Below are 27,564 nucleotides of genomic sequence, written 5' to 3'. Positions count from 1 at the left end.
GCATGCTCCGAAAGTTAGTGATTCGCATCCTCCGAAAGCTGGTGATTCGCATGCTCCGAAAGTTAGTGATTCGCATGCTCCGAAAGCTGGTGATTCGCATGCTCCGAAAGTTAGTGATTCGCATCCCCCGAAAGCTAGTGATTCGCATGCTCCGAAAGTTAGTGATTCGCATGCTCCGAAAGCTAGTGATTCGCATGCTCCGAAAGCTAGTGATTCGCATGTTCCGAAAGCTAGTGATTCGCATGCTCCGAAAGTTAGTGATTCGCATGCTCCGAAAGCTAGTGATTCGCATGCTCCGAAAGCTAGTGATTCGCATGCTCCGAAAGCTAGTGATTCGCATGTTCCGAAAGCTAGTGATTCGCATGCTCCGAAAGCTAGTGATTCGCATGCTCCGAAAGCTAGTGATTCGCATGCTCCGAAAGCTAGTGATTCGCATGCTCCGAAAGCTGGTGATTCGCATGCTCCGAAAGTTAGTGATTCGCATGCTCCGAAAGCTGGTGATTCGCATGCTCCGAAAGCTGGTGATTCGCATGCTCCGAAAGTTAGTGATTTGCATGCTCCGAAAGCTAGTGATTTGCATGCTCCGAAAGCTAGTGATTCGCATGCTCCGAAAGCTGGTGATTCGCATGCTCCGAAAGCTAGTGATTCGCATGCTCCGAAAGCTAGTGATTCGCATGCTCCGAAAGCTAGTGATTCGCATGCTCCGAAAGCTGGTGATTCGCATGCTCCGAAAGCTAGTTATTCGCATGCTCCGAAAGCTAGTGATTCACATGCTCCGAAAGCTAGTGATTCGCATGCTCCGAAAGCTAGTGATTCGCATGCTCCGAAAGCTAGTGATTCGCATGCTCCGAAAGCTAGTGATTCGCATGCTCCGAAAGCTGGTGATTCGCATGCTCCGAAAGCTAGTGATTCGCAATAAACCTGTTGGACTTTAACCTGGTGTTGTAAGATCTTACTGTACTTCTCTTGTTGACATAGCAGCAGTGAATGATGCAGCTGCAAAGTTCATCTTTGCTGCTGAATGTGCTCCATTTTCTCGAGCCAGTACCTTCCTCCAGTGTACAACACAGAAGAAGGCTACAGAGAGAAAGTCAGTTTGTTGTCTTTCTTTTCAAGAGGTTGTGATTGTTCAAGCCCTGAAGGTTTCTCTCTTGAATCAGTTTTTCCTTGATTGCTTTTCATGTCATTGTAAGAGTCCCAGTCCAGTAATCAGCTAGCATGTGAAGCTGCTATCCCACTCGACCAGTAGACAGCATTCTCCCATACTGAGACTAAGTGCAGTAGCGGGCGGCTCCGACGGGGCTTGTCCCAATGATCAGAATGGTGGGGATCCTGCGCCAGAGGCACTTGGGCCCTCGTTAATTATGCACAAGTGAATTCCCCTCTGAGTCTCCTGGCCGGCTGGCAGCTGATTCGTCCGCCCGCCCTCAGCTGACAGGTTTGAAGATCATGGTGCCAGATTTAAATCCCAGTCCAGCACACTCACGCCACTCTCTCTGGCCCAGCTATATTCACCAGACTGTGAAGGATGTCAGTAACCCAGAGGAAAAACGCTAGCAGCCTCAAGAAGAAGTTCCTAGATTCAAGCGCCCTCACCCCAGAGATTGGGGAGTACAGGGGTCTCCTTGCCCTTGGTGCCACCCACCAGTGTCTGTCTGGACAGCACTGTGCTGCAGGAATCATGCAGCCACCACAAAAAAGGTCTATGATTCGACTAGAGGTGACTATCTGATTAACATTGTAACTGTTCTTTAAGGCTGCCTCAGGTGAACTAATGAGAAACCATGGAGCCTTGCAAAGTACGGCAAGCCAAACAAAATGTCCAATACATAACAGGCTCCAAGGAAGCAAGACACAGTATATCCTGTGTCTATGGAACAATGTGTTTGACATGAGCTCTTTGTAAATAGTACTTAATAAATAGTTTCAAGAAAAACGATATACTGACTATCTTCAAGTCACCACTCGAGCACGTGAAACCTCATCAAAATAGTCATAGGAAGGAGCAAGCAGTGATTTGGATGCAACAGAGCCATTTTCTTGATATCGTTTTGAAGCAGCAACTGAACTCATGTACAAGGAATATCCGGTGAATAAAATTTGTTCTGGGAAAGCACTTAATTGAAGTTTCACGTTTAAGTCTTTTCGAGAAGATTAAAACTCAGGAAGCGAACGGCGAATTAGCTTGTTGGATTGAAAAGTGGTTTGGCTGGAGAAAGCGCAGGATGGTAAATGGAAGAAACTCTATCGGGGATAGACATGGATAATTGGAGTTTTCTGGATCCCCTGCTATTTGTGGTATTTATAAATGATAAGTAGGAGGCTAATTCTACTATTGACGGAATCATGCTACGTGACCTGATGATGAGTTTAAGTGATTGACAGAAGTCAAAGATCTTTAAACTAGTTATGTGGATGGGTTAATTAATGGCAGATGAATTTTAATGTGCATAATTTAAATTGAAGTGGAGAAAGAGGCATGCATGGGCTGTTTAGCACAGGGCTAATTCGCTGGCTTTGAAAGCAGACCAAGGCAGGCCAGCAGCACGGTTCAATTCCCGTAACAGCCTCCCCGAACAGGCGTCGGACTGTGGCGACTAGGGGCTTTTCACAGTAACTTCATTTGACGCCTACTTGTGACAATAAGCGATTTTCATTTCATTTCATTTCATGTGTGCTTGATGAAGAAGTGCCCATTGTAATGCAATTTGATTGTGTTGATGTGAAGTTAGTACAATTCCAAGTAACTCGTATAGGAAAAGAATTTTTCTGAGAAAGTGATAATTCTCTACAGAAATGCTAGTATCTGAGCTAATTTATTTTCATTTGCTCAATTTACTCAGCCAGGGTGACATGACTTACAAAGCTAATCGTGGACTTGAATGTATCTGGGGCAGCACGGTAGCATAGTGGTTAGCACAGTTGCTTCACACTCCAGGGTCCCAGGTTCGATTCCTGGCTTGGGTCACTGTCTGTGCGGAGTCTGCACGTTCTCCCCGTGTCTGGTGGGTTTCCTCCGGGTGCTCCGGTTTCCTCGCACATTCCAAAGATGTGCAGGTTAGGTGGATTGGCCATGCTAAATTGCCCATGGTGTTCAAAAAAGGTTAGGAGGGGTTACTGGGTTATGGGATAGGGTGGAGGTGTGGGCTTAAGTAGGGTGCTCTTTCCAAGGGTCGGTGCAGACTTGATGGGCTGAATGGCCTCCTTCTGCATTGTAAATTCTACGATCTCAAGAGCATTTGACTAAAAGTTTCAACGGTCCTTGTAACCTTGTATCTGGCATTCATGAGGTTGGATCACGTCTGGCATTTCTTTGAGTTATCTTTAGGCCAATTATCCAGTGGAGCCATTTTTGGAGGAAAAAATAATGAGACCTCAGTCAATCCCATAGACACATCACTCTCCTTGTCCTTGGGGTTATGGTCGTTTACATCATTGTGTTTTTCCTCATGCCATTTCAGGTGGAGTGGGGGACATTGGCACCAGGGTCAGGCTGCAGTGGTGGGGAACCAGTTGGATATTTTTCTGAAATGTTTGCATCTATTTCTAAACAGTTGTTCTTTCAATAATTTTCACAGACAACCCCTGTGTTAGCTTTAAGTTTTAAATCTTTCAATTCCTTAAGAAACATGGTGATGCACAGATATCCCTTGTATCCCAGTGCAGATGATGGGAATTGCATATGTAATATGTGCATCTGTACAGCAATATATTTGGCACCTTCCAAGTCACTGGGACATTTTGGCATACAGAAAAATAGATGGGGGCAATAGCATAATCTGACAGATTCTCCCCCCCCCCCTTGCTCCACTCAGATTCTTGTATGGTCCCAAGTCCCTGAAATGATGCCCCCTTTCTCCCCCCAAAAAGGTTTTACTGGCTTTCCAGAGCATTAGAGAAGAATATCAATGTTTTAGTTTTGATTTCAGGAGGCTGCCTGCACTGCTGTTGCTAACTCTACCTCCTGTCTCTTAGGCTGCAATGTGGGCCATTCGACCCCTCGAACCTCTCCTGCCACTCAATCAGATGACGGATGATCTCTCTTAATTTCATCTACCCACCTTGGCTCTGCCTAACCCTGCCTAACATTGACCTGTCAATCCCAAATATGAACTTTTCAACTGACTCCCAGCCCCATCAGCTTTTCGGAGGAGAGCATTCCACATTTCTGCTACCCTTTATGTGAAGAAGTGATTCCTGACATCACTCCTGAATCAGCTGACACTAATTTTAAGTTATAGCCCCATATGCTGGACACCCTCACCTGAGGGATCAGTTTCTCTTGATCTACCCTATTAACTCTTTTAATCATAAGCACTCAAGGGAAAGTTTCTTCTCTAATCTGTGCCAGGATGAGGATTTAGCAACGTAAGTGGAGACCGTCAGCTCACAGATGCTGGTCTGCCGAATCTCAGCCCATAGAATCCATAGAAGCCCTACAGTGCAGAAGGAGGCCATTTGGCCCATCAAACCTGCACAGGCCTTCCAAAAGAGCACTCTACCTAGGCCCCGCCCCCGCCCTATCCAACCCAGCCAATTGCCGCCCTGTCAGTCTGCTCCCCATCATCAGCAAAGTGATGGAAGGAGTCATCAACAGTGCTATCAAGCGGCGCTTACTCGGCAATAACCTACTCATGGACGCTCAGTTTGGGTTCCGCCAGGGCCACTCAGCTCCTGACCTCATTCCAGCCTTGGTTCGAACATGGACAAAAGCGCTGAATGCTAGAGGTGAGGTGAGAGTGATGGCCCTTGATATCAAGGCAGCATTTGACTGAGTATGGCATCAAGGAGCCCTAGCTAAACTGTAGTCAATGGGAATCGGGGAAAACGCTCCACTGCTTGGAGTCATACCTGGCACAAAGGAAGATGGTTGTGGTGATTGAAGGTCAATCATCTCAGCTCCAGGACATCACTGCAGGAGTCCCTCAGGGTAATGTCCTAGGCCCAACCATCTTCAGCTGCTTCATCAATGACCTCCCTTCCATCATAAGGTCAGAAGTGGGGATGTTTGTGGTTGACTGCACAATGTTCAGCACCATTCGCGACTGCTCAGATAATGAAGCAGTCCGTGTCCAAATGCAGCAAGACCTGGACAATATCCAGGCTTGGGCTGACAAGTGGCAAGTTACATTTGCGCCACACAAGTGTCAGGCAAACGAACACCTCCTACAAGAGAGGATCTAACCATCGCCCCATGACATTCAGTGGCAATACCAAAGCTGAATCGCCCACAATCAACATCCTGGGGGTTACCATTGATCAGAAACTGAACTGGTCTAGCCACATTAATACTGTGGCTACCAGCACAGGTCAAAGGCTAGAAATCCTACGGCGAATAACTCACCTCCTGACCACCGCAAGCCTGTCAACCATCTACAAGGTGCAAGTCAAGAGTGTGATGTAATACTCTCCACTTGCCTGGATGCGTGCAGCTCCAACAACACTCAAGAACTCAACACCATCCAGGACAAAGCAGCCCACTTGATTGCTCCTCCTTCCACAAACATTCAAACCCTCCACTACCAACGTACAGCGGCAGCCTTTTGTACCATCTATAAGATGCACTGCAGTAACTCACCAAGGTTCCTTCGACAGCACCTTCCAAACCCATGACCATTACCATCTAGAAGGACACGAGCAGCAAATACCTGGGAACCCCACCACCAGGAGGTTTCCCTCCAAGTCACTCACCACCCTGACTTGGGAATTTTTGGCCGTTCCTTCGCTATCGCTGGGACAAAACCCTGGAACTCCCTCCCTAACATCACAGTGGGTGTACCTACACCTGAAGGACTGCAGCGGTTCAACATGACAACTCACCACCGCCTTCTGAAAGGGAACTAGGGATGGGCTATAAATGCTGGCCTAACCAGCAACTCCCACATCCCGTAAATTAATTTAAAAAAGAACCCTATAACCTCACCTAGCCTGCACATCTTTGGACACCAAGCAATAATTTTTTATCATGGCCAATCCACCTAACCTGCATATCTTTGGACTTTGGAAGGAAACCCACGTAGACACGGGGAGAAAGTGCAAACTCCACACAGAGATCACCCAGGGTCGGAATTTAACCCAGATCCCTGCCATTGTGAGACAACAATGCTGACCACTGTGCCACCCCTGTCAGCTCACAAACGCTGGTCTCCCTGATTCGCAGTTAAGACAATTTTAAGCGGCTAGAACATCTCAGAATGTTGACTGCACCAAATGGAAAGATTGATCAGGTCATGATTCAGGTCTTTTAAGAGCCCTGAGAGGGATGAACAATGTACATGTGTTATCGCCTATACAAATTGGACAGTGAGAGCAAGACTAGAGATTAGAAAAAGTGATTTTCTGACACTGTCGTGGACATGCTGAACATACTTCCATCAACTGCAATTAATGTAGTGGCGATTAACTACTTTGAAAGGTGGATGTATATCTGGCTAGCAGTGGATTGAATGCTTGAATGATGGAGATGGTGAACAATGCTATGGCATACAATGATTTCTGAAACTGCAAGAACCATAGAAGTATCATCCCTTAGAAAATCATCAGGCATAGCTAGATTAAAGCTAGTTATTAAAGGTAGTGAGATATTATGAAATCTCACGTAACCATCTTTTGGGAATGTCAAGAACCTCCCTGAACAGATTAACAAAACAAAGAGAACACCTGAAATAAAAACAGAAAATGCCTGATAAACTCAGCAGGTTTGATAGCACCTGTGGCGTGAGAAACAGAGTTAATGATTCGAGTCCATATGACCCTTCTACAGAGCTGAAAAGAGATAGAAATGGAATGAATTATGCAGTCGGAGGAGGTGGGGCAGAACAGAAGGACAGGGAGAGATCAGAGCAAAGGAGAGATTGACAAAGGTGTCATGGTGCAATTAAGGACTGAAGAGGGCTAATAGTGGGAAAAGGTAAGATAGCATAATGTGTTAATAGGAGAACAAAGGTCGGCGCTCAGTGGGAGCACAACTGAATAACAAGGTGTAGCCATCTGAGATGGCCATCTGCAAAGGACCATGGGAATTATGGCCAACCCAGGACTCAGACAGATACAGAGCTTCTGTGTCTTTAAAACGCAGGTAGCTAGACCTGATTGAAACCTTGTTTGCATTCTAATGGCCCATTTCAGAACAATAGGACTGCACTCAAGAAACCGCTAGAGCCACAGACTGATCGGCACCACTCCCTTTACTCAGAGAGCCCAACTGCCAAGGTTAATGACCGCTAAGGACCCGCCCAGCCACCAAGGCACCCGCCCCTTTATTGGCCGAAATCGAAGCCCTGTCGAACTATTGGGTCCAAGATTAAGGACCGCCCCAAAAAGCGCAAAACTCAGAAGGATAAAGGGAAAAAAGGGACACAGCCATGTGTTCAGTCTCTTTTGGACCCGGCCTGTGCCAGCCTCCTTTGAATCCGGCCTGTGCTAGCCCAACTGCAGCATAACGACCAGACAGCCAAGTTCAAGACCAACGATCGCTACCTGATGGATGAGCCCAGCAGAGACAGAGCCACTGCTTCAAACCAGCCACGTGATCAAGATAAAGGCCTTATCCACTTGCACAGTACTGGCGACGCTGTTGGGACATTGTGGTAGTATGTATTGGGGGTCATGTGGGACTGGAAGCCCTAATGTCATTGGCTGACAGATCCCGGGTCCTGGTTGGCCGTTGACCTCTAGCTCCGCCCTGAAGGCGGAGTATAAGAAGCCGGAGTCCTCCCCCGCTGGCCAGTCTACTATTGAGCTGTGGGGGAACAGACACGCTTAATAAAGCCTCATCGACTTCACTCTATTCGTCTCACGGAGTCTTTGTGCGCTACAATTTATTAAGCGTGCCTAAAAAGGACTATGGAGCTCAGGATCATTCCGGAATGCCTGAGGATCAGCCCCCACGCAGTGAACGCGGCAGCAGCCTTCAAGCACTGGCAGACTTGTTTCGAGGCCTACCTCAGAACGGCCACCGGCCGGGTCACAGAAGACCAAAAACTACAGGTCCTGCACTCGAGGGTGAGCACGGAGATCTTCTCCCTCATCGAAGACTCGGAGGATTTCCAGACGGCGTTCGCAGCACTGAAAAGTCTCTATGTCCGCCCAGTTAACCAAATCTACGCTTGCTACCAGCTCGCGACGAGACGGCAAGGTCCCGGAGAATCGATGGACGAATTCTACGCCGCGCTGCTGATTTTGGGACGAGCCTGCAGCTGCCCTTCGGTGAACGCAAATGAACACACGGACATGTTAATGCGCGATGCTTTTGTGGCAGGTATGAATTCCTCCCAAATCCTCCAAAGACTTCTAGAAAGAGAGTCGCTAGGACTCTCAGAATCCCGGGCCCTAGCAGCCTCCCTAGACGTGGCCGCGCGTAATACCCGCGCCTACGGCCCCGACCGCGCGGCAGCTCATTGGGCTCCGTACGTGCCCGTCGCGACAAACCCCCCCCCCCCGGATACCCCACAGGCTTGCGCGGTCCAAACGCCGAGTCGCACCGGGGTCGCCCGCTGTTATTTCTGCGGCCAGGCGAAACACCCCCGGCAGCGCTGCCCGGCCCGCGCAGCTATCTGCAAAAGCTGCGGGAAAAAGGGCCATTACGCGGTTGTGTGCCGGTCCCGCGAGGTCGCCGCTGTCCCGGGAGAACAGGGAGCCCTGCAAGCCGTTTACGCGCCCCAACCCCCCCAGCACGCCATGTACGACCCGCAGGCGCAGCTGCTCTGGGTCCCGACCACCGCGGTCCCGGGAGAACAGGGAGCCCTGCACGCCGCTTACGCTCCCCAACCCCCCTCCCCGTACCCATGTATGACCCGCCGGCGCTACCGCTTTGGGTCCCGGCCACCACTCTCCACGGAGAAGAGGGAGTTCTGGACGTCTCTAACGCCCCCCTAACCCCAACCCCGCGCCCCACGTCTGACCCGCCGGCGCCACCAACCTGGGTCCCGACCACCGCTGTCCCCGGTGAGGGAGCTCCGCGCGGTCCTAGCGCTCCCCAGCCCCCTCAGCGCCCCAAGTGCGACCTGCAGACGCCGCCATTTTGGGTCCCGGCCACCACGAGGGGAGGAAGGGCGCCGCCATCTTGGACCGCCTCAGACCTGTACGACACGTGGGGGCGGCCATTTTGTCCACCCCGTCGCCATCTTGTGACCCACCAGCCACGTGCGATGTATGGGGACGGCCATTTTGTCCATCCTCGACGCCATCTTGGACGGCAACAACGGATCCCACTCCACTACTACAACCACGTCTCGCTTCAATTACGCTCGATCAAGCTCGGCCCCGGACACTCCAGACGACGACGACAACGGTGCTAATAAACGGCCACGAGACGCCATGCCTAGTCGACTCCGGGAGCACGGAGCGCTTTATCCACCCCGACACGGTAAGACGCTGTTCCTTGACCACCTATCCCAGCGCACAAAAGATTTCCCTAGCTGCAGGATCCCACTCCGTACAGATCCAAGGATTCTGCATAGTTACCCTAACGGTGCAGGGGAGGGAGTTCAAAAACTACAAACTAAACGTCCTTCCCCAACTCTGTGCCCCCACCTTGCTGGGATTAGATTTTCAATGCAACCTACAGAGCCTTACGTTCAAATTCGGCGGCCAAATACCCCCACTCACTATCTGCGGCCCAATACCCCCACTCACTATCTGCGGCCTCGCAACCCTCAAGGTGCAACCCCCGTCCTTGTTTGCGAACCTCACCCCGGATTGCAAACACGTCGCCACTAGGAGCAGACGGTACAGCGCCCAGGACCGGACCTTCATTCGGTCCGAAGTCCAGCGGCTACTAAAGGAGGGCATAATCCAGGCCAGCAATAGTCCCTGGAGAGCGCAGGTGGTAGTAGTGAAGACAGGGGAGAAACAAAGGATGGTCATAGACTATAGCCAGACCATCAACAGGTACACACAACTAGACGCGTACCCTCTCCCCCGCATATCCGACATGGTCAATCGGATTGCCCAATATAAAGTCTTCTCCACCGTGGACCTCAAGTCCGCCTACCATCAGCTCCCCATCCGCCCAAGTGACCGCAAGTACACAGCCTTCGAGGCAGACGGGCGATTATACCATTTCCTAAGGGTCCCTTTTGGCGTCACACACGGGGTCTCGGTCTTCCACCGGTAAATGGACCGAATGGTTGATCAACATGGGTTGCAGGCCACGTTCCCGTATCTCGACAATGTAACCATCTGCGGCCACGACCAGCAGGACCACGACGCCAACCTCCAAAAATTCCTCCAGTCCGCCAAAGCCTTGAACCTCACGTACAACGAGGACAAGTGCGTTTTTAGCACCAATCGGCTAGCCATTCTGGGCTACGTAGTGCGCAATAGGATAATAGGCCCCGACCCCGAACGTATGCGCGCCCTCATGGAATTTCCCCTCCCGCACTGCCCAAAAGCCCTGAAACGCTGCCTGGGGTTCTTTTCATACTACGCCCAGTGGGTCCCCCAGTACGCAGGCAAGGCCCGCCCCCTAATACAGACCACGACCTTCCCTCTGTCGACAGAGGCTTGCCAGGCCTTCAGCCGTATCAAAGCGGATATCGCAAAGGCCACGATGCGCGCCATCGACGAGTCCCTCCCCTTCCAGGTCGAGAGCGACGCCTCCGACGTAGCTCTAGCGGCCACCCTTAACCAAGCGGGCAGACCCGTGGCCTTTTTCTCCCGGACCCTCCACACCTCAGAGATCCGCCACTCCTCAGTGGAAAAGGAAGCCCAAGCCATAGTGGAAGCTGTGCGACATTGGAGGCATTACCTGGCCGGCAGGAGATTCACTCTCCTCACGGACCAACGGTCGGTAGCCTTCTTGTTCGATAATGCACAGCGGGGCAAAATCAAAAACGACAAGATTCAAAGGTGGAGGATCGAGCTCTCCACCTTCAACTATGAGATTTTGTATCGTCCCGGAAAGCTGAACGAGCCGTCCGATGCCCTATCCCGCGGCACATGTGCCAATGCACAAATTAACCGCCTCCAAACCCTCCACGAGGACCTCTGCCACCCGGGGGTCACTCGGTTTTTCCATTTCATCAAGTCCCGCAATCTCCCATACTCTTTAGAGGAGGTCCGTACAGTCACAAGGGACAGCCACATCTGCGCGGAATGCAAACCGCATTTTTTCAGGCCGGATGGAGCGCACCTGATTCAGGCTTCCCGCTCCTTTGAACGCCTCAGTCTCGATTTCAAAGGGCCCCTCCCCTCCACCGACCGCAACGCATATTTTCTTAATGTGGTGGACGAATACTCCCGCTTCCCTTTTGCCATTCCCTGCTCTGACATGACCGCGGCCACAGACATTAAAGCCCTGAACAGCATCTTCACACTGTTCGGTTACCCCGCATACGTCCACAGCGACAGGGGGTCCTCTTTCATGAGTGACGAGCTGCGCCAGTTCCTGCTCAGTAAGGGCATAGCCTCAAGCAGGACGACCAGCTACAACCCCCGGGGGAACGGGCAAGTAGGGAGGGAGAACGGCACGGTCTGGAAGGCCGTCCTACTGGCCCTACGGTCCAGGGACCTCCCAGTTTCACGGTGGCAGGAGGTCCTCCCGGACGCTCTCCACTCCATCCGGTCGTTATTATGTACGAGCACTAATCAAACGCCCCATGAGCGTCTCCTTGTCTTCCCTAGGAGGTCCTCCTCTGGAACGTCGCTGCCGACCTGGCTGGCGGCCCCAGGACTCATCTTGCTCCGAAAGCATGTGCGGGCACATAAGGCGGACCCGTTGGTCGAAAGGGTTCGCCTCCTCCACGCGAACCCGCAGTATGCTTACGTGGAGTACCCCGACGGCCGACAGGACACGGTCTCCCTGCAGGATCTGGCGCCCGCCGGCAACACACACACATCCCCGACACCATTCACACCCCCCTTCCTGCCACCGCCGCACCCCTCGACCACCCCCTTCCCAGGAGGATCGGTTCCCCTCCCCTCAGGCCCGACCAAGAATAAAGCCCAAGCTGAAACCGTAAGGCTCCCGGAGACGACAACACCGATACAAGCACCACCACCACCACCGGGACCGAGGCGATCGACACGGACGACCAGACCGCCCGACCGACTCGTGGCGTCGATCTAAACCAAAATATGGACTTTTCACAAGAACATTTTGCTTTTCTCTCTATACCCTCTGTAAATAGTTGAAACAGGACAAAATTGTACAATACTGTATTGCCATGTGAATGTTTTTTTTTCCTCCCAGGACCAGCCCTGTAAACCCTTACCACCATACGAAGCATCACCCCGCCGGGTTCATTTTTGACAAGGGGTGAATGTGGTAGTATGTATTGGGGGTCATGTGGGACTGGAAGCCCTAATGTCATTGGCTGACAGATCCCGGTTCCTGGTTGGCCGTTGACCTCTAGCTCCGCCCTGAAGGCGGAGTATAAGAAGCCGGAGTCCTCCCCCGCAGGCCAGTCTACTATTGAGCTGTGGGGGAACAGACACGCTTAATAAAGCCTCATCGACTTCACTCTATTCGTCTCACGGAGTCTTTGTGCGCTACAGACATAACATCATATCATAAAACGAGCCTCAGTATCATATTGGCGACTCTAAAGAGCAACATTATTGGTGACGCTGGTGGGATAGTATTTCATCAAATTGGCAACAAAGGGACAGGTAACCATGTGGGGGTGAGGTAGGGTTGTGTTGGGACAAACAGAGGGAATCAAAAAACAAAGTATGGTGTGATGAACGTTTACGAATAATAGATTTGTATATGCAGAGTATTCTGTTGACCATGAACACAAAATCGTGTCTTTAATGGTCAATCAATCGCAATATCTTTGAAGAGATATATGAAATATCTCTAGGCATTGTTGGCGACAGGATTCTCTGGTCCTACCGGCAGCACATGCCCACCCGCCCGCGGATTTCCCAGCAGCATGGGAATCCATGCCAATGTATAATTTCCTCATCAATTATTTCGTGAAAACCACAGTTGACAAGTATTGTTAGCATTTGTACTGAAGGCATGACAGAAGTTGGGTTTTGTGGACATCCACAGTTTTCGAGAACTTTGACTCAGTCGGAAAACAGGGTCTGAAAAGTCTCCAATTTATTGGGATCTATAGAGGCGCGATTTTAACTGACTCAAAATCCATTCACTTACAAAGAGTTAAAATTGGACACCTCGTGTGAGACTCAGCCCGGATTTTCCTGCCCTTGATGACACGGAAGTGGAGGCGGGTTGGTAGAAACATAGAAAATTGGTGCAGGAGGAAGCCATTTGGCCCTTTGGGTCTGCACCGCCATTCAATATGATCTCGGCTGATCATCCAACTCAGTAACCGGTTCCTGTCTCTCTGACTCCCGCCCTAACCCTCTGACTCTGCCCTGACTCTCCGACTCCCACCCTGACTCTCCGACTCCAGCCCTGACCCTCCAACTCTAGCCCTGATCCTGCAATGCTCCACTGACCCTCCGACACTCCCAAATCCTTTGACTCCCGCCCTGACCCTCTGAATCTCACCCTGACCCTCTGAATCTCACCCTGACCCTCCGACTGCCATCTTGACTCTCCGACTCACACCCTGACCCTCCGACTCATAGCCTGAACCTCCGACTCATACCCTGACCCTCTGACTCACACCCTGACCCTTCGACTCTCTACTGACCCATCCATTCTCCCCTGTCCTCCTGACTCTGTAACTCCTTCCCTGACCCTCTGTCTTCTGTCCCGACATTCCGACTCTGCCCCCTCCCACCCCACCCTCCGACTCTCCCTGACCCTCTGACTCTGCCTTGCCATTTCGACATTCCAACTCCACCCGCCCGACATTACGACTCCTCCCGACATTGCAACACCCTCCCCACCCCGACAGTCTGACTTTTCCACCTCCTTACGCTCTAACTCCCCCGACATTACTACTCCCCGCCCCGACATTCTCACTCTTCCCCCCCCCCCCACCCCCCATCGTTCCAACTCCCCCAACATTCAAACTCCCTTCCGACTCTTCACCGCCCGCCCCAACTTTCCCTCCTGACATTCTGACTCCCGTCCTGAGCCTCCGACTCCACCCCTGACCCACCAATTCCATCCTTGGCCCTCCGACTCCATCCCTGACGATCCGACTCCCGCCCCGATCCTCTGATCCCCATCCTGACTCACTGACTCTGCCCATAATCCTCTGACTCCGTTCCCGGACCCTCCAACTTCCCTGACTCTCTGATGTTCAATTCTGACCCTCATTTTCCAGCTTTAGGTCGACCTTTAGATTAGCTTCCATGGGGCTCTCTTGAGGCATAAATATTGATGGACTCTCATCGAGCCTGACCTCGATATAACTCCACTGAGGTGCGTTTGCTACAGAAACATGTTTACGATTGATGTCCACAGGGTTTACATCGGAGCCGACACCTTCAAAACTGTACAGATCTGAGGAATCAGAGTTATGTCCAAACATTGTTCCTAGAAATTTCACCCTGCGGAAATATTCATTCGTAATCTCCTGGTTCCTCAGAATCAGATTTGGGCGGTACCCCAAAGATGCGTTGGGGAATCCTTGTCGGAGATTCTCAGGGAAGAGTTTACTCGGCAATTGTTCCCCTGGACAATTGCACTGCACTGGAAACCACCTGACAAAGTGATTTAAATCGGTAATTGTGGAGGGTTCTGCCAGTTTTACGCTAATAGTTACTCTGAAAGAGTTGGAAGAAATAAAAGCATTTCTAACTTTAGTGTAACTATATTGAAGACCTAGACCGAGCCCCGCATGGGACACCCTCCACACCCCTAGCCTCCTGCGGATCTGCCCCACACCTTCTGAACGGTTTCCCCGCCCCTGGCAACGCTCATTAACACAGTGAAAAGCTATTTAAATGTCCCAAAGCTTTCCAATAAGTTAGTGAATGAAGACTTCCCAAAACACGGCTGATAGTGCTGGAAATAACGTGTGTAATCTTGCAGGAAGAAACTCCCAGAAAGGTCCCCCCCCGTTTCCCCACCGCCCCCCCCAACGTTTCTGAAGAGTCTCAGTTTGCAAGTCCCAGCCTGAAATGCAGAGCTCCAGTGCAAGGTCAAAAAAGTAGGAGAAGAGTGGCAATCTGATCGTGATTGCTACTTTTTGGAATTTTCCGCCCTCAAATAGTCAGTACATCCTTGAACTAATTGGACTGTGGATGCTTAATAGGAGAAATTTGCTTATCTGGCTGTGATGAATTTAAACTAAGTGCCAGTGAAGAAAGTGTATCACTCCAAACATTGTCTGAATTACAGCTATCTTTGTTCTTAATGATTGTTGTGTTTGATTCCTAGGGCTTCCACTGTGATTTCAAGAGCAGCTTTAGCGCAGATGCATGCTGTTGGCTTCCCTGAGATCCTAGACGATAACAATGAGCTGGCAACAGTGATCGACTCTGATGAACTTTCAAGGATTAATCTGAAGAGGGAAAAAGCATATAATCTTCAATGCAATGAAATTATTCTGCAATTTTTGGCTTTCAGTAGGTAAGGAGCAATGGAATGTCTGACCTCTCAGCTAACCCTTGATGAGCTGATGTGTATTGACTTACAAAAAACCTGAGACCTGCTGAGCACTTTTATCAAATATGTTGTTTGGAATCTCTGCAAAACCTTTAAAGGCGCAAGTTTAACAGTGCTGGATCTCAGTGTCAAAGAGAAAGAACTGTTGAATGTGATTTCAAAGGTTTCTTCTTAATATTTCGTAGCGCCATTGATATTCCTTTTGGTTTTGTACAATTTATGAATAACACTATAGTTGCAGGCTATTGGAAATGTTATTTATGTAGGCCACTGTTACATAGGACCACAGAGCTCGTATAGAACATAAACATCTACTATTATCTGGCCTTATCAGCATAATCATCTCTTCCTTTTTCTCTCATCTGTAGTATTCACCTCAAGTACTCCTTGTGATAGATTCCATATCCTAACCACTCTCTGGGAAAATAAGCTTCTCCTGAATTCCCTGTTGGATTTATTAATGCCTGTCTTATATTTAGTCTTCTCCCACATGGAAACATCTTCTCTGCATCTGTTCAATGAAACCCTTCTGTAATCTTGAAGATCTCTATCAGGTTAACTCTTGGCCTTTCTCTTTTGTTTAGCATTGGCCACATGCTCACTTTTCATTCTAAGGAAGCTAAATCACGAAAGAGAATTCAACATTTATGTTACCACTCGACCTAAACAAGATATTTTTTCACATTCCTATAGAATGGTAAATCATCACATTCCTTTCCTTCATTGTATATACCCTCTATAATGCAACTCACATACAGTCTCCATCACATATACAACTTAAACATTTTCATTTTCTGTCATATTTTACAACAGAAATTGTTTTGCCCTCATCAACTTAAAGAAATATGAATGGAACAAATACATCTCAAGATGCTACAAGATTAATCCCTTGCGGTGTATAGGTTGACCATTGAAGCCTCCAAAAGTCCTCCCAAAAATGGGAGTTAAATTATACCCTGAGTAGAAGATGTGAACTGCCACCAGTGTGGGTGGTCGCCATTTTGGAATGTGAAAATAAAACATGGCGCTGGTAATTTGTATTGTAATAATTAGTTGCACAATCATGCCTTTAACCACGATCAATGCATTTTAAAGGTATCAGATAAATTGAAAAGAATTTTCCTCTCCCACCAGTATAGGGCATCATGGAGGTTGCGGTCACTAAATTTGGCGTAATGAGAAGCCAGTTTTCCACCACTGGGAAACTAGTCTGGATTAATGACCTGTTGAGTTTCCCACTGATCTACCTTGAGAAACACTTTTGCATTCATTCACATCTCATGAAAGCTCATTTAAAGGCCAACCCGCTGGATTTATGTTTCCCCTCCAAATTCAGTGCCGGGCCAACAGATAATTGAAACAATTTGTTTCCCGACTGAATGTAAGTGTCTTGCACCTGCCGAGCTTCACTTTGTCAATGATTTTGAGATACGTAGATGCCAAAGCTGAGTTCAGAGGCCAGTGGGAGAGGGAAGACAGAGGTAGAACTGGGGTGGGTGTGGGTGTGGAACACTGGATAGAACGGGGAAGACGGAGACGCAGGATTAGGGGCTGACCAAGGAACTGAATGGGGAAAGAGTTATTGGACTGTCCATGGAAGAGTCCGAGACTTTCATGGGGCTCAGGCAATGTTTTTAAAAAAATTTAGAGTACCCAATTCATTTTTTCCAATTAAGGGGCAATTTAGTGTGTTCAATCCACCGAGCCTGCACATCTTTGGGTTGTGGGTGCGAAACCTACGCATACACGGGGAGAATGTGCAAATTCCACACGGACAGTGACCCAGAGCCGGGATCGAATCTGGGACCTCGGCGCCGTGAGACTGCAGTGCTATCACTGCGCCACCGTGCTGCCCGGCTTAGGCAACGTTGTCGGGGACATATCGTAGAGACTCCCCTGGGGCCATGGTGACAGAGACATATTGAAGAGATTGACCTGGTGCTGAGGCCACACTGTCAGGACATATTGAAGAGATTGACTTTGTGCTGTGCGGAATGTCCTAATGCAGTGCGGGCTGTTAGCCACACCAAGGTTGCTGCCACCCATCCCATGGAGACGTCGATGTGCTTGCATGCCAGAGCCACGACATCAGACAGAACGTCAGGAGTAGGCCATTCATCCCTTCGAGCCTGCTGCACCATTCAATAAGATCATGGCTGATCCTCTGTCTCAACACCATACTCCTGCACTCTTCCCATACCCCTTGATGCCTTTAGAGTCTAGAAATCTATATATTACCTCCTTAAATATATTCAGTGACCTGGACTCCGCAGCCTTCTGTGGTAGAGAATTCCATAGGTTCAGCACCCTCTGAGTGAAGAAGTTCCTCCTCATTTCAGTCCTAAATGTCCTACCCCGTATCCTGAGACTGTGACCTCTTGTTCTAGATTCCCCCAATCAGAGGAAACAACAGCCCTGCATTCAGTGTTTCCAGTCCTGTCAGAATTGTATCCATTTATCCTCTTATTCTTCTAAATTGCAGTAAATAAAGGCCTAGTTGACCCAATCTCTCCTCATACAACAATCCTGCCTTCCCAGGAATCAGTCTGGTGAACCTTTGCTGCACTCTCTCTGTGGCACGTATGTCCTTTATTAGATAAGGAGATCAAAACTGCACACAATACCCCAGGTGTGGTCTCAACAAGGCCCTGTACTGCTGCAATAAGACATCCTTGCTCCTGTAGTCAAGTCCTCTTGCAATTAAAGCCGATATACCATTTGCCTTCTTAACTGCTTTCTCTGCCTGCATATTTCATTTCAGCGACTGACAAGGACATCCAAGTCCCTTTGTGCGTCAAAAGTTTGCAATCTATCACTATTTAAATAATACTCTGCCATTCTGTATTTCTTTCCGTAGTGGACAACTTCACATTTATCCACGTTATACTGCATCTGCCATGTATGTGCCCACTCACGCAACTTGTCTAAATCATCTTGATGTCTCTTAACATCCTCCTCACCACTCACATTCCAACCACGTTTTGTGCCATCAGCAGGCTTGGAAATTTTACATTTGTTTCCCTCATCCAAATCATGAATATCTCGGGCCCAGGCACTGACCTCTGCGAGACTCCTCTAATCACTGCCTGCCAATTTGAAAAAGATCCAATTATTCCTGCTCTCTGTTTCCTGTCTGCTAACCAGTTCTTAGTCCATTGCAATTTATTACCCCTAATCCCATTGTTTTAATTTTGCACACTGACCTCTTATGTGGAACTTTTATCAAAAGTTTTCTGAAAATCTGAAGACACTACATCTACTTGTTCTCCCTTATCTATTCTGCTAGACTTGTCCTCAGAAAAACTCCAGTAAGTTTGTCAAACATGGTTTCCCTTTCATAAATCTATGTTGACTTTGTCTAATCCCATTGATATTTTCTAAGTGTCCTGTTATCACATCCTTTATCACAGACTCTAGATTTTCCCCATTACTGATGTTCAGCTAACCGGTCTGTATTTCCCTGTTTTCTCCTTCCCTCCTTTTTTAAATAGTGGAGTTACATTTGCCACTCTCTAATTTGTCGGGACTGTTCCAGAATCTGGTGTATTTTGGAAGATGATAAACAATACATCCACTATTTCCATGGCCACCTCCTTTAGTACCCTGGGATGTAGACGTATCCTCTTCAAGTTCCATTAATTTCTCCACTATTTTTTAGTAATACTAATTTCCTTCAATTCCTCTTTCTCATGAGACTCTTGGCTCACTAGAATTTCTGGGACGTTATTTGTGTCTTCCTCCGTGAATACAGAAATAAATAGTAATTTAATTGCTCCGTCACGTCTTTGTTCTCCATTATGAATTCTTGCTTTTCGGACTGTAAGGGACCTACATTTGTCTTCACTGATCTTTTTCTAAAAATTCATTCATGGAATGTGGCTGGGCATTTAAAAGTCAACAACATTGGTGTGGGTCTGGATACACATGTTAACCACACCATGTAAGCATTGCAGATTTCCCCTCCTAAAGGACATTCGTGAACGACGGCGAACAACAATGGTTTCATGGACATCTGTGGACTTTCAATTAAAGTTTTTAAAAAATCAATTCAAATTTCACCATCTGCTATGGAATTTGAACCCGCATCTCAGAACATTACCCTAGATCCAGTGATATTGCCACTCAGCCACTGGCACTTCAGGAAGCTTTTACAGTCCCCTTTTATGTTACTTGCAAGTTTACTCCTATATTCTATTTACCCCCACTTAATAAATCTCTCAACCGCTTTTTATGTTGTGATTTTGCACCGGAAAGGAATGTATAATTGTTGCAGTGCATACATTAGTTCCCTAAATATTAGTCATTGCCTATCCACTTTCATGTCTTTTCATTAAGTTCGCCAACTATATTAGCCAACGCACACCGCATACCTTTGTAGTTTAATTTGTTTAGTTTCAGGACCCTCGTTTCAGATCAGATTTCTTAACTTTCCTTCCATATGAAGAATTCTATCATGTTATTATCACTGTTCTCTAAAGGACCTCGAAGAACAAAATGATTAATTAACCCCTTCTCATTGATTAAACAAAATCTAGGATAATGTGTTCCCTAGTTAGTTCCTTGATAAGCTGATCTAAAAAAACATCTCGTACACACTCCAGGAATTCACCTGCCACACCATATTGGTAATTTGGTTTTCTCAATCTATATGTCGATTAAAGTTACCCATGATTACTATAGCATCCCTTGTTTCATGCATCTCTAATTTCCTGCTTAATGCCATTGTTACCTTGGCAAGTGCGCGGTCAATTCCCATCCCACTTGACCCAGAGTTGCAACACAATTAAAATTAACATTTAATTCTTAGAAAACACCCAGAGTGGAATTCTCTGTTGCCCGACGCTGAAATCAGAATGGCGATCGGGCGGAGAATGGCTCCTGATACCAAAATCGTGGCAGGCGGCGGTGATGCTCTGCCCCCTCCAAATCGGCGTCATCGAGACACGTGCTTTGTGCAGTCGCAAACCCATTGGAATGTCATTAGCGAGGCTCCGCTTTCGATGGGCCGAGTTCCTGACGGCGTGGGCCACGTGTGGTCTCAGTGGTCGTGAGCCTGGCGTGGTGGCTGCCGAGAGAGAGAGAGGGCGTGCGGACAGTGTCCAGCACTGCCACACACGGCCGAGATCCATGCCACTGGCCGGGAGGGTCTGCCAGTGCTGGGGGAAGTGGTGGAGGTGGGCCTGGGGTCGGGGTGCGCTCGGTGCATATGTGGGGGGTGTCAGCCTTATGCATATGCAGCACGGACCCGGCGATCCTCCAACCGTTTTCCGCGCCGATTTTCTCGTCGTGAAAGGGATCCACCGGTGGCATTGGCACTTAGCCTCAGGAACGGAAAATCCAGCCCCCAAACTCTTTGGCTTCCCAATAACTACAGACACCAGGTTTGTAAATTTAAACACAATTAATTTATATTAATAACAATAACTATGAGTAAATAGGCTCAAATGCAACTGGTTAATTATTATCTAAATCCTAACCTTCCCTCATTAACTCACCCCACCCTCTATACACACACAAGACAAAGAGGGGCGTAAAGAAAAAAAATGTTAAAAGTAAAAAGGATAAAGTCTTTGTTTTAGATGGATGTCTTCCAGTGCACCTTTCTTCAGTCTAGGCCTTCAGTTGGAGGTTTTTCCTGTGATGGTGTTCACTGCAGATTCATCAAGGTCTCAAAAAACCCTCTGCAGGTTCATAAAACAGCAGCTAGGCAGATTTCTGGAGAAAGAGAGAGCGATAGCCACTCACAGCTTCCTCTTTCAGCATCCAGGACCCAGCTGTCCCTTCCTGGGCTCTCTGAAAACCATCCCACACAGATGAGACCCAATCACTGCCTGTGGCCGGGCAGAATAGGATCTTTGGCCACCAGCCAACCAATCAAACCAAATCCTTCCGATCTCTCAGGTGCCAGAAAGTCTGAGTTCTGCTGTTCAAAAGCTAACACAGTGGACTGTTTTGCCACTTTTGAGTTACACATTTCCTCTGCTCGACTTAAAAGTATATGTCCATCAAATATCCTTGGATCAAAATGATAACTACAAAGTAAAAGAAATGGGAAATATGGGAATCACAGGAAGGATAACTCCCACTAATGTTTTCCACCCCTTGTTGCTTCTAGTTTCACCCAGTATGATTCTACATCTAGATTTTCTGAGTCAATATCCTTTCTCACTATTGCACTGATTTCATCCTTAACTAACAACGCCACCCCACTTCCTTTTCCTTTTTGCCATTCTTTCCTAAATATCGAGTACCTTTGGATATTCAGTTCCCAGCCTTGGTCATCTTGCAGCCGTGTTTCCGTAATTGTAATCACATTGTTCACTGCAGATTTATCAAGGTCTCAAAAATAGGTTCATAAAATAATATGTTAATATCAATTTGTGCTGTTAATTCACCTACCTTACTGCAAATGCTCTGTGCATTCAGATACAGGCCTTTTTATTTGTCATCTTAACATTTTACACAGTTCTTTGCACTACAGTTCAATTTGCTGCTCGCTCTTGTATCCTCTGTTTTCCACTTTTGCTTTCTATTTTTCTTGCTGGTGGCTGCAACAGAGAAAAGAGATAATTAGTGATTGACTAGGCAGGCTGCTACACTACAGGTCCTGTTGTTTTCACTAACTGTTTTGAAGTCTTTCTGTTACTGTCCTTGCACCCCATTTAGAATTGTAGCCTTCAGTTCTGCTTGAAAGCTGTTCCTTCTTTGAATTATTCACCTCTGTGTGCAGCAATCTAAACCAAGATCAAACCAGTTTGGAGTACAGACAAAGTATTTTCAACAGAAGTTTCTTCAGTAATAATAGTCTTTACTAGTGTCACAAGTAGGCTTACATGAACACTGCAATGAAGTTACTGTGAAAATCTCCCAGTCGCCACATTACGGTGCCTGTTCGGGTACACTTGAGGGAGAATTCAGAATGTCGAGTTCACCTAGCAAGCACGTCTTGCGAGACTTGTGGGAAGAAACTGGAGCGCCTGGAGGAAACCCACGCAGGGGAGAACGTGCAGACTCCGCACAGACAGTGACCCAAGCCAGGAATTGAACCCTGGTCCTTGGTGCTGAGAAGCAACAATGCTAACCACTGTGCTACCATGCCACCCGTGAAGTAGTCAACTTCATTGTTCAAGGAAATCTTTACAAATGTGAATTCTGTACTAAATATTTCCATTGGTATTATATTCATATTATTGTTGACATTTGGTGTTTGGAACATCTTTTGTAATGAAAATGTTAACTGAATCCCTCCTTTGACTGTGTTGCATTGGTTGACCAACATCTCTGGTTGTCCTTGGCTTTGACTGGTGTCACTGCTTAGTTTGTCAGCTTTGGTTCAATGGTATCTGCCTTGTATTGGAGTTAGAAGGTTGCATGTTTTCAAGCCCCAGTCTAGAGGCGCGCTTGTAACTTAAGCTGACATGTGGTCGCAACACCCTGGACTAGTGTGCAATCAACCTCATCATGAGGGTTGACCTGGAGTCGCTACAGGTGAAACTAGATTTTTTCAATAAATACCCAGGGTCCTTGGGTATTTACTGCCTCTCCCCCCCCCCCCAACTCACCCACTCTCTGTACACACACGCAGACAAACAGAGGGGAAAGGGTGGTGGAAAGGAAAATAAAATATTCATAAAAATAAGTGGGTAAGGATCTCTGATGCACTGAGATGATCGCCAGGCAATGCCTTTCTGAAATTCAGACTTTCTTTTTGTGGTTCTTCCTTCTAGACTTGAGATGTTTTTCTCTGGGAAGGTTGTCTGTTTTCTGTGTAGACCCAGCATAATTTCAGGTTTACAGCAAAGAATGCACCCGGCACTCTCTGCTTTCAGAACAGAGCAATTCCTTCATTTCAGCAAGCAGGAAAGAGAGAGAGAGAGGGACCATTCCTTTCACTTTCAAGGTCTAAACACTTCTACCAAGTTATCTCAGAAAGCATCATGCAGGAACCAATCACTGACCATTGTCAGGCAGAACACTGTCCCTGGCCGGTTGCCAGTTAATCAATCGATCCAACTTCCTCCAAACCTAGTTCCTAAGATCCACTCAGTGCCGGGCAGTCTGGTTTCTCCTCTCCAAAATACAAAACCTGGGAGCGCAGTGTCCTGGTAAGCAGGCTGTTTCAACTTTGCATCTTCTGCATAAAGGCCCATCCCGATTATGGGCCCACGGACCAAAATAATAAAATAAAAGAAATGGGAACAAAGGAAATAAACAGGAAGTCTCTTTCAATGTCACTGCAGTACTGAGGGAAGGCTACATTGTCGGAGATCCTGTCTTCTGGATCAGGCGTTAAATGGAAGCCTAGTCTTCCCTCTCAGATGGATTAAAAAGATCCCCACGGCAGCACAGTGTCGCAGTGGTTAGCACTGCAGCCTCACGGCGCTGAGGTCCCAGGTTTGATCCCGACTCTGGGTCACTGTCCGTGTGGAGTTTGCACATTCTCCCTGTGTTTGCGTGGGCTTCGCCCCCACAACCCAAAGATGTGCAGGGTAGGTGGATTGGCCACTCTAAATTGCCCCTTAATTGGAAAAAATGAATTGGGTACTCTAAATTTATATATAAAAAAAGATCCCACTATTTGAAGAAGAATAGAGGGATCTCCCAGTGTCTTGGCCAACATTAATCCCTCAACCAACACCTAAAACATGGATCTGGTCTTTGATTTTACTATGACGTGAAAGAGCGTGCTGTGCACAAATTGTCTGCCATGTTTTCTAGATTGCATTGGTGACTTTATTTCAAAAGTAACTTGTTGGCTGTAAGATATTTTGGAATGTTCTGAGATAGTGAAAATGTTACATTAATGTCAGCTCTTCTTAGTTTCAGAGTCCGAACACCTTGCAGGGATTGTTTTCTGTCTAATTTGCATCCAAAGTACTTGCATCCTTCAGAGGTGCACAGTCTACTGGTACAATGGGGTATTTAGTCCACTGAAAAGAGATCTTGCAGGATAGGGTGACTTGGTACTCTACTGAATAAAAGGGCTCTAGTTCCAAGTCAAGTACAGAATACAGTGGGTGTGATCTAAGGAAAAGTTTCTAAGTGTCATTTCAGCCGTGTCTGGCCTTGGAGTTTCTTCCCGGTTCTGTCGCCGAGTTCCCCACTATCTAATCACACTTTATCGGGCTCTGGGGATTTTCTCTGAGAGCTAGCCCACACTTGGAATTTTTTTCATCACTGGAGAGCTGAATTCGCTGGCCAGACCGGCTCCTAAGAGATCGGGCCACCATTTTGAAAGGTTGCCCTGATCGCTAAGTGAGCTTGAAGGTCCCCCACCCATGGGCAATGTCAACCCCACACGTATTCTCCCACAATCCCCCAAGTAAGGACACCCCGCTATGGGGCTGCTAAGGGCCCCGTCTTTGCAGGCCTTCCCACGCCCCCTTCCAGGCCCCCACCTTTCACTCCCCCAACCTTCCGGAGGCGCCATCATACCCGCCCTTTACCCCCCCTCCCCCCACCCTTCATAACCCCCCCCCCCTCCATTTCCCCTTTCATGAGCATGGCACCCCCTCTGGCCCTGACCTTGGCAGTGCTCCTAGCACCTGGGGACTCTGGCACTGCCAGCGTGGCAGTGTCAAGATGCCGGGGGGAGAGCTAGAGGGCACGCTTCCCTGTCCCTAACCACCCAGGGGCTTCCAAAATGGCCTGAGATACCCACCAGGTGCCGTTCCGCCTGGTCCACTGGTTAGATTTCGCGAGGCATTCGGGTGGGATCGGCTGGCTGATCGGCCAACATGTGTCAGGTCGCTCTCAGAAACAAAGAGCCACTGGCCTTTCTGATTTTCAGCCTAACAGTCACTCTGTTGTATTCCTTGCTGCTCTAACACTGCTGTTATGATAATTTCTAGTGATCCAACATTTCATTGACAGCTGATGGGTGCACAATCAGGAGCTGCCGAATGTTTCAGTCCTAAATTGACTTTTTAAACACTTCATGACCAAAACTCTCCGCAAATGGCCTGGTTTTTGCTGAGAAAAAGACATTTTACTTTGTAGTGATTTAGAAATACAGGGCGTCATTCTCCGACCCCCCGCCGGGTCGGAGAATGGCCGTTGGCCGCCGTGAATCCCGCCCCCGCCGAAGTCTCCGGCACCGGAGATTGGGCAGGGGCGGGAATCGGGCCGCGCCGGTTGGCGGGACCCCCCGCTGGATTCTCCGGCCCGGATGGGCCGAAGTCCCGCCCAGAAATTGCCTGTCCCACCGGCGTAAATCAAACCTGGTATTTACCGGCAGGACCAGGCGGCGTGGGCGGGCTCCGGGGTCCTGGGGGGGGGGCGCGGGGCGATCTGACCCCGGGGGGTGCCCCCACGGTGGCCTGGCCCGCGATCGGGGCCCACCGATCCGCGGGCGGGCCTGTGCCGTGGGGGCACTCTTTCCCTTCCGCCTCCGCCATGGTGGAGGCCGTGGCGGAGGCGGAAGGGAAAGAGTGCCCCCACGGCCTCCGCCACGGCCTCCACCATGGCGGAGGCGGAAGAGACTCTCCCCACTGCGCATGCGCGGGAAACTGACAGCGGCCGCTGACGCTCCCGTGCATGCGCCGGGAAACTGACAGCGGCCGCTGACGCTCCCGCGCATGCGCCGCATTTCCGCGCCAGCTGGCGGGGCAACAAACGCCATTTCCGCCAGCTGGCGGGGCGGAAATCCCTCCGGCGTCGGCCTAGCCCCTCAATGTTGGGGCTCGGCCCCCAAAGATGCAGAGCATTCCGCACCTTTGGGCCGGCGCGATGCCCGTCTGATTGGCGCCGTCTTTGGCGCCAGTCGGCGGACATCCCGCCGTTGGGGGAGAATTTCGCCCACAGTTTGGGACTTGGGATATGGGTAAGTGCATTTGAATAATCTCCCACAAAACAAAAAAGAATAGTCACTTGGTTCTAGTAAAATTGTTCTTGCCTGAGAACAAAGATGGTGACCACAGGTGCTCGGGAAGGTCTCGTGACAACGAATGCCAAACTTGAGCTCTGTGTTGGACATCTACGATAAATGGTTGCTTAGCATCGATCAAACAAATACCAGTTTGCCAGTTTGATTGTCACGTTTATGCCTGTTGTTTAAAACAGAGAATGGGTGCTGTGGGGATGTTTGCCTTCCTGGGGGATTCTAGAACGAGGGGGCACAGTTTCAAAATAAGGGATTTCCCCTTTTATGAAAGAGTTGAGGTGGAATTTCTTTTCTCCGAGGATCATTTGTTTGGAATTCTCGACCCCAGAGCATTGGAGGCTGGGTCATATTCAAGGCTGAGTTGGACCGATTCTTGATTGGCATGGGAGGCGGCGGGTATTCTGGGTGGCAGGCAGGAAAGTGGAACAAAGAACAAGGAAAAGTACAGCACAGGAACAGGCCCTTCGTCCCTCCAAGCCTGCGCTGACCATGCTGCCTGTCTAACCTAAAACCTTTTGCACTTCTGGGGCCTGTATCCCTCTATTCATACTGAGAGGTCACACTCAGATCCAAAAAATCCCCACAGTGCAGAAGGAAGCCATTTGGCCCATCGAATCTGCACCGACCCTCCGAAAGAGCACTCTACCTAGGCCCACCCCCTTACCCTATCCCCGTAACCTGCATATCTTTGGACTGTGGAAGGAAACCGGAGCACCCAGAGGAAACCCACGCAGACAGGGGGGAAACATGCAAACTCCACACAGTCAACCATGGCCAGAATCGAACCTGGGTCCTGGCACTGCGACGCAGCAATGTTAACTACTGTGCCACCCTGATGAGCCATGATCCTGTTGATTGGCGGAGCAGGCTTGAGGGGCTGATTTGGCTTATTCCTGCATATATTTCTGATGTTCCTATGCTCCAGAATCACACATTTGGAAGTTGGAATTACAGCACTTTGTTAGAAATAAATTGAGCCAGCAGGGAGCTGAGAAGCCAAGCAGCAGCTATTCACCTTGAGACATTTCAGTTTAATATTCCTACAGGGGCAAGTGCTGCAAATGACTCAATTCGGAGTGTTCCTTGAAGGCTAAACCTATGGCACATGAAAGAGACCTGAAACTGAGAGAAATGGAATGTCAATTTAAGCCTTAAAGCACCCTCTGGCAGGATTTGCTAATACAACTGCAGGAATGTGTTATCA

At 48.7% G+C, this 27,564-nt stretch overlaps 1 protein-coding gene across 5 annotated transcripts in view; it reads left to right on the top strand.

Moving 5' to 3' along the window:
* The window catches only part of nphp4 (nephronophthisis 4), a 770,918-nt gene that overhangs the window by 577,243 nt on the left and 166,111 nt on the right, over positions 1–27,564 (top strand). For all 5 annotated transcript variants that reach the window (XM_072478481.1, XM_072478484.1, XM_072478483.1 and 2 more), the window contains one exon: positions 15,251–15,442. In XM_072478481.1, coding sequence (XP_072334582.1) covers positions 15,251–15,442 — 192 coding nt within the window. The remainder of the gene's footprint in view (positions 1–15,250; positions 15,443–27,564) is intronic.

This window comes from Scyliorhinus torazame, chromosome 16 (assembly GCF_047496885.1).
Source record: "Scyliorhinus torazame isolate Kashiwa2021f chromosome 16, sScyTor2.1, whole genome shotgun sequence".
Lineage (NCBI taxonomy): Eukaryota > Metazoa > Chordata > Chondrichthyes > Carcharhiniformes > Scyliorhinidae > Scyliorhinus > Scyliorhinus torazame.
The sequence above is the reverse complement of the archived record's forward strand: the minus strand, read 5'-3'. Positions and strand labels throughout refer to the sequence as shown.